General features: G+C 40.7%; 1 protein-coding gene across 1 annotated transcript; it reads left to right on the top strand.

The window, feature by feature from the left end:
• The first annotated feature begins 1,222 nt into the window (after window positions 1–1,222).
• LOC135467959 (cytochrome P450 26B1-like) lies at window positions 1,223–5,926 on the top strand. Its single transcript, XM_064745911.1, has 4 exons — window positions 1,223–1,561; window positions 2,424–2,918; window positions 3,348–3,797; window positions 4,416–5,926. The coding sequence occupies exons 1-4, from the start codon at window positions 1,373–1,375 to the stop codon at window positions 4,749–4,751; spliced, it is 1,470 nt and encodes a 489-aa protein (XP_064601981.1). The 5' UTR covers window positions 1,223–1,372; the 3' UTR covers window positions 4,752–5,926.
• Window positions 5,927–7,822: the final 1,896 nt, after the last annotated feature.

The raw sequence follows: 7,822 nt of genomic DNA, 5'->3' as shown, positions 1-7,822 counted from the left end.
ATCTCAACATACAAACTTTAAATTTGTACTTTTATTGAATCCAATTCTCTCACTGATTGGTTCCATCAGCATTACTTTTTATGAATTTTTATGAAAACCTGACAATGATCTTGTCTTTGTATTCGATCTGGACACAAAACTTTCTGTTGAAGAGTGGTTTATGGAATATCATGCTAATATAGGGTCTGTGTCAAAAGTTGCAGACGAGCATTGGGAAATTATCAAGTGTGGAAAACTGATATATAAACCCATTAATAGTTGAAAGGAAGTATCGGTATAGAAACTGATCGAAGACCGATGGTATCACGAAATGTATGCACATTTAGGAAACTAGCGGCGATTAAAATTTAACTTACATTTTAATTAAATTTAGAAGAAAGTCTAAAGAACTTGAAATATCATAAAATACATATTTAATTAAATCAAGAATAGAATTATTGTTTTCAGTGTTATAAATTATTAAATAGCTTTTTGTTGTGATGAGCTTCAGATGCGTAGTAAAGCTAGACACAAAATAAGCAGCAAAATGTCTACATTAGAACTAATCATTGAAGGAATATAGGCGTACAGTGCATGTTGCAAAAAGTGCATACAAATATTTCAAAGACTTAGGAAATTACCAACATCCGCTTTGGGAGAAGTCCATCAGAGATACATATATGTTGCACATGCATTCTCTGGATATGTATGCATCTATTGGTTGAACAAAGCGGGATATTGTTGATTGTACTCCGGCCTTACGAATTATAAGCATATTACGATGCAGAACACTCACTCTCTGGAGTCCAGGTAATAAAATATAAAAAGAAGTCTCAAGAAAATGACGGATTGTTAACTAGGCGTTCTGACGCCAGTTCTACCAGGGACTTCAACAGCTCTCTCCTGATCCTGATATGGCCGTAACATGTATCCTGTGATATGCAACAATGGGAAGGGTTTCAAAGTTGTCACAGTTGTAGGTTGCATGCTTGAGGTGACTACCGGATGTCATGGCAGGACAATGAAATTGGATGACAGTATAAAAAAAAACTTTATTTTGCTAAAAACGGTATAGCCTAGCAAAAAATAAGGTTATCCGTAGTTCAAGCAGCTTTCTTGACTTCGTGCCAACTTTCTGTAGTAAGTCCGCACGTGCTTCATGGAGATGAGAAGAGGGTGTGTTTATAAAGAAGGCCGGCCGGCGCGGAGCTTGTCACATAGGACAGAGCTCTGCCAATCAGCGGCTCGTAATCACTGTGTCTCCAGGGTCTGTCCATCCATTCGTTGATCAACCTAGAAGAGCTTGAGTCACTTGAGTACATTTGTAGTATATAACTTCATTCACTAGTGTTAAGAGGTCTTATCTACCGGTGTTAGTGGAATTGTCGCCGGCATGAAGGTAGAAAGTGTAGATGTGTGCTCGCCTGGTCGCCTCTTCGTCACGGGGGCTCTCTTCATCCTCACGTGCGTCCTTTGGTACTGTCACCGTAAGAAAGACGGTGGTTACGGTGGGCTTAAGTTACCCCCGGGCTCACTTGGTTTACCTCTCCTGGGTGAGACCATAAGCCTGGCCCGTCAGAAGGTAAGAGAGAAAATCATGTCCTAAGTCTTGCCCGGTGACATCCGTATACCTGTACTACTGTCAGTGACTTTTGGACACCTTAGCTAAACATTTAGATGTCTTAATTTGACTCACATGACGGACACAAACTATGTTCACTAGATGAAACTGGTCTGTGGAAACGTCACTTTTGATATTGTTTTAACTACTGACGGCCCGGACTATTATCTGGATCCATGGCTTACTATTTAGTCCTAGAGGTGGTCATCAAATACGTTCATCGATAACGAGTTCATAAAGAAGCAGACTGACAACTTCGCTCTATGATGTTGAATCCAGTCCCAACTGATTCGTACGTGGTATCATGACAGCAAGTTTCACAGGTGCCAAGTTAATTTCAGAAAACTACAGGGCCCGGTTTCATAAAACTTCCTAAGTTCAGAAAATTTTCGATAGTTTTTTGTCTAAGTTAAACATGGTTTGTTTTTTGACAAAACTTCATAAGTTGTGTTTATTGTGTAAAACACTTCATAAATATAGTATTACGGCCAAGGAGTATTACATAAAGGGAATAATCTTGAAAATGATACGATAAGTTCAGTTTTGCTAAATAACTTCAAAGAGTTTTCATTGATGCTTTGTTCGCGCTCTTGCAATGTGGCTTTCTAGTGCCCGGTTTGGAAAGAAAGCAAATCGGACTGTGTCGTCCATTACCACCTACGCCACCACAGGAAATCCGCTTTTCGCATCGCCGCGTTACACTGCAATTAGTTAAGGGGAACAAACTGTGGTTTTTCTTTTGATTAGACTAACTGTCACAGCGTATGCGTTCATAATCGTTTCGATCGCAAAGGGCGTGAAACTTTCCATTTTTGTCTTTCAGGTTGAATTTTTCCGTGAACGCAGAGATAAATTTGGAGATATTTTCAAGACGCACTTGTTTTTCCGCCCGATTGTGCGAGTCAGTGGTGCCAGCAATCTCAAGCAGATTCTTAAGGGCGACGATAAGATTGTAAACGCCATTCACCCTTCAGGGATTCGTACTCTCCTAGGAACTGAATCTTTGTCTCAGTCTCAAGGGAAAATTCACAGATACCGGAAGCGCGGGTTTATGCAAGGGTTGACGGGAAGGCATCTGGAGAGTTACGGAAACGGCATGGCCGCCATGATCCAAGAGGCCCTGCTGGACTGGAGTTCTCAGAGCCGTGTGGAGCTCGCTGATTCTGTGCAATTGCTTACCCTACAGCTGGTTATGTCCATCCTGTACGGTCCGAACATATCAAAGGAGGATATAAAGGTGTTAGGGTCCCATGCCGCTACGATACTGGCGAACCTGTTCAGTCTGCCGTTGAATCTACCTGGCAGCTCCTACAACAAGGTAAGAGTGGTTTAATCGGCGTACTATGAAATCTAAATCGTTGCAGTGTACCGAATATGTCGTATCGTCTAGTCGAATTCAGTAAAATCGAAAAGTGTGAAGTGTCAATTCTAGCGAAAAGAACAGATCATATGAAGCAATTATTTTCAGTCGACTTCGATATTCGATTCGACACAACCAACTGCATGTGCACATGGAATTAGACGTTCGCATGGAATTATTTGCTCGCTCAATGCACATTTTTGTTGAACAAATTAGAGTGCTCTCAGATTACAAAAAATATCTCCCTGTCATTATTTTTTGGTCTGGATTAGACTCGATTACAGATGATTTCTAATTTTGTATCATGCTCGAAAGAGAAACCGATGCCATATTTCCTCTTCGTTAATAGCTACAGCAGTATAATTATATATTGTGTGTATTTTGCAGGCAGTTACAGCAAGAAATCATTTAGAACTATTTGCCAAAAAATTTGCAAAAAACCTGATCGGCAAAGTGAAGAATAACAACTTGCCTCCTGTTTTGGTGACGATTCTAAAGGATGCGAATTTTGATGAGGATGGAAATGTGACAGAAGAACTTCTGACTAAGCTGACCGATTCCAGCGTGGAAATCATCGTGGCTGGCACTGGAACCCTCTTCTCAACCATCATGAATTCCATACTTCTGCTGGGCAAGAACCAAGGAATGATGAAGAAGCTCTACGAAGAGTTGACAGATCACTATTTAGACGATCCCGTCACTGCTCCCCTCTCCAGCATTGGATTGCAACGGCTGCAGTCTCTGACATACCTGGACAACATTGTGAAGGAGGTGCTCCGAGTATATCCTCCAGTTGGTGGTGGCTACAGGACAGCCAAGGAAGCATTTGAGCTTGATGTAAGTTACACCATTAAATACCATGCAAGATTGATGCTTTTAAGTAATTGATTTCAGTTAAACGTTTTCAGATGCTATTTACTTGATTGGTGTTTAAAGTCGTTCCTACGAACTGTTGAGTTAAATCACGGTGGTCAGTTTTATGGGTGGAGGTAAAGAGCACACCTCACCACGTAACTGAAAAATCCTCACCCAAAGCCCCATTATTCAGGGGCTCGGTACATGCCGTCAGAAGCCATCAGTCACACGGGGTAGTGAGGTAGGCAGAATATCCTCCATGTAATTCACGATTTGTGAGTAAATAGGTCAAAATCTTTGGATCAAATATTCTTGGTTGGATATGGCAGATGAGTGCATGCAATAGACGCAATATTCAGACAACGAACAAGCATTCTGTTCTGATTATAACTATACCTGTATCGATTCGTACGTGGGAAGGTCTGTCAGCAACCTGTAGGTGGTCGTGGGTTTCCCCCAGGGCTCTGGCCGGTTTCCACCCACCATAATGCTGGCCGCCGTCGTATAAGTGAAATATTCTTGAGTACGGCGTAAAACACCAATCAAATAAATATTAAACACCTGTACCGACGAAGGACAATATTTTTTGTCTCATTTCAGGGATACCTTATCCCTAAGGACTGGACTGTCTCATTCAGTATTAGAGAGACCCACGAGAACCAGTCAATCCCATTGCGGGAGCAGTTCGATCCGGACAGATGGCAGGAGGATAATCCAGACAGACCGGACAAACAAAGGTTTGCCTACATCCCCTTCGGGGCTGGAGTACGATCATGTCCCGGGAAAGAGTTCGCCAAGATGGCCATGAAACTGACCATATTGGAACTTTGCCGGTCATACAAATGGACTGTATTGGACAGCTATAATATGGCGCTTTTCCCAACCCCCAAACCTGACAAAGATGTCCGGGTCAACTTTACTAGGCTAAAGCGGTGATGCTGAGGGATCCCGTCGAAACAGTTATCTGGGTTAAGAGTATTGACGACGGTGTAGACCGATGTAAACGTTGCCGTGGTTTCTTCATGGAAGCCTTCTGTTGAACACCAGACGTTATCAGCGGACGCCATATCACACAGGACTGGCGGAAACAATTCGCTCACACGTTGTCTATCTGCTGTTTTCTGTAATAACATGATGGTGTGTATGTTGATTTATGTGTTACATCTCTCCCGAGTGAATTTCCTTGCGTGTATTATTTCATTTCATCCCCTGCTCGCGAACTCTTCTAAATTATAGTTTTAAGGGCTTTATGTTTCTTCTAAACACGTAAAATACGTCCAAGGAAGTCCGCAATTATAGAATACCGGTGTGTGTGAATTTTTTTCCAGAATTAAATTTATGATATATTTTTCTCCTTTTACGAAAGACAATCTTGCTGATATCAAACCATTTTATTTTGAAAGGGACTTTGAAAAAGTGGGTTATGAAGAACATGTGATATGTTTTTTGTTTTTGAATTATTGTTTAACTTACTTCATTCCATTACCAAACGTGAGAAGTGAGCACAAATTTAAATCTTGACTTCTGAATGTAAAAGATGAAAATTTGTAGATCAAGTGCGACATTAAAAATGGATACATATGCACAACTACTACACTTTATTTAGAACATTTGCATGAAATTAGTGCCTTAGTGTTTCATTTTGTAGTAACTTCTTTGAAGCCTGATATCTTTGTAGCGGTGTGAAATAAGCGAGTGTATGCGAGTAGCGATCTTCACAATGATGTTATACAGGCTTATATGGTAGGGGCCAGATAAAATATGTCTGGTGGAACATTATTTATTGACAAGAGATACGGGTTTGAACAAATACAGTCAAATAAAAATGAACAATAGACCTTCTGTTGTTTTATTTTCACCTGAACTATAGTTGGATCATTACGCTGTGCTACCGCGCTAACCAACTGAGCCATGGAGGCCCCCCATGCGGCTTAAGGGTCTCCTTGGAATGCCCTACATTCAAATATGTTCTGTGAACTTTCTGAAACATTTTGTCTCTAATTTAAATATAATCTACCCGCTAGTCAATGAAAAGTGGTGGTTTGACTTTGCAAATTAAAGACTTACAGCGTAGAGAGTAAAACCAAAGCAGCCCCAAAAATGTGATAGTTGACAAATGGTCGCACGTAACTACTGAAATACGGCCTATTGTCAGTTTACCTTAGTTAGGGTTTTATTCTAACTGTTCATGTAAATGCTTACAAAGTAGCAAACTATACACACTCCACAACATCATGGCTTAATGCTTTCCGCTGTATATTTGAAGTCACTGGTCTAGAATTACTGAAATAGTGTGTTGTCAACATACGTAATAAACAATAACATGGCCTCGAGGATGCAAACGAATCCTGGTTTATGCATTGGTACAATATAAATGACATATAAAGACGTCATTCACTTACCGTTTGGGGAGCGGTAGATCCAGGGTCAATCCTGAGCCTAGTCACACCTAAGGCCTTAAAAGAGGAAGTAACTTCCTCGCTTGGTGTTCAGCGTGAAGGGGATAGCGCAGCGACAGGTTGACCCGTATCAGTAAAATGGCTGGGGCGGGGCAGCTTACTTGCCTTCGGTAAGTCGTCTCAGTGAAGCAGAACTAGATAAAAAAGCGGTGGAAATCCGCCGTGCAACAAAGAGGCACACTACATGCACTCTAAGGATTCCTTCGTCGTCATATGACTGACAAATTGTTAAATACTACATTAAACCCCAAGCACTAACTCACTCACTCACTTCTAATTAATTTTTAGTCAATTCAAGAATCAGCTTTATATGAAAGACTTGTCTCACTTAACGTATTTAGGTTTTAATCTAATTTTTGACATTTAATCTCGTCGACCTATTTAAGTCTTTATTTAAGTCATATGGAAAATTTAGTGTCTGGAAAGAGAAAGATGGTATATACAGAAAAACGAAGCGAGGTGTACTATACTGGAGCAGCAATGGCAGTATGATAAATGATATCTCTAGTGAAAGACAGCCTGAGAAATATGGTAACATGACAGCACGATAATTAACACCTGGTCACAGACAGCCTGATAAATGCGGCAATTTGATATTGTGATGACTGACATCTGATCACAGACGTTATGATAAATATGTCATCTTCATTGCGTATTAAAATTGCTCAGCATTTCGTAACACTCCTCTGGAATGTCAAGGACAAAGAAAGATTGAAACTTAACTGTGTGAAAAGAGGCATTGGGCTACAAAGAGACTGAGAAGTGATAACTGGTATCTTATTTATTTTATTTATTTATTTAATTATTGTTTGACGTTGTACTCAGGAATTTTTCAATTAAACGTCGGCGGCCAGCATTATCGTGGAAGGAAACCGGGCAGAGCCCGGGGGGAAACCCAATCTATCACACATAGATTGAGGAAAACGGCAACTAGACAGTATAATTACTGATATTTGGTCACAGGCAGATTGGGGAAAACGGCAACTTGACAGCATAATTACTGATATTTGGTCACAGATAGATTGAGGAAAACGGCAACTTGACAGTATAATTACTGATATTTGGTCACAGATTGATTGAGAAAAACGGCAACTTGACAGTGAAATTACTGATATCTGGTCAAAGTCTCAGAAATATGACATCATTGGGCTACAGAGAGACTGAGAAATAGGCAACTTGACAAATTGTTAACTGCCATCTGGTCTCAGGTAGTTTGATAAATACGGTATAATGACAGTGGGATAACTGACATCTGGACTTAGAGAGTCTGAGCCAAACGGCAACTTGGAAGTATGACACAGTCAGTGTGGGAAATACGGCATGTGGTCACGGAGAAATTCGGATAGATACCTAGTACACACGAGAAAGATAGATGGACCATATTGTGTACACTTATTAAAAGGACAACATTTTTCCTCCGTAACCGAGGCTTTCAACGTGCTAGCGCGGAGCAATGACTCAGGAGCATCTAGTGGGGTCGATGTGAATTCAGTTCCATTTTATGCCTGATTCCGCTCCAGTCGTAATTGGGAAGGTCTTGCAGCAACT

Source organism: Liolophura sinensis, chromosome 6, assembly GCF_032854445.1.
Source record: "Liolophura sinensis isolate JHLJ2023 chromosome 6, CUHK_Ljap_v2, whole genome shotgun sequence".
NCBI classification, from domain to species: Eukaryota; Metazoa; Mollusca; class Polyplacophora; order Chitonida; family Chitonidae; genus Liolophura; species Liolophura sinensis.
Note: the sequence above shows the minus strand (reverse complement) of the source record. Positions and strands in the feature narration are given on the sequence as shown.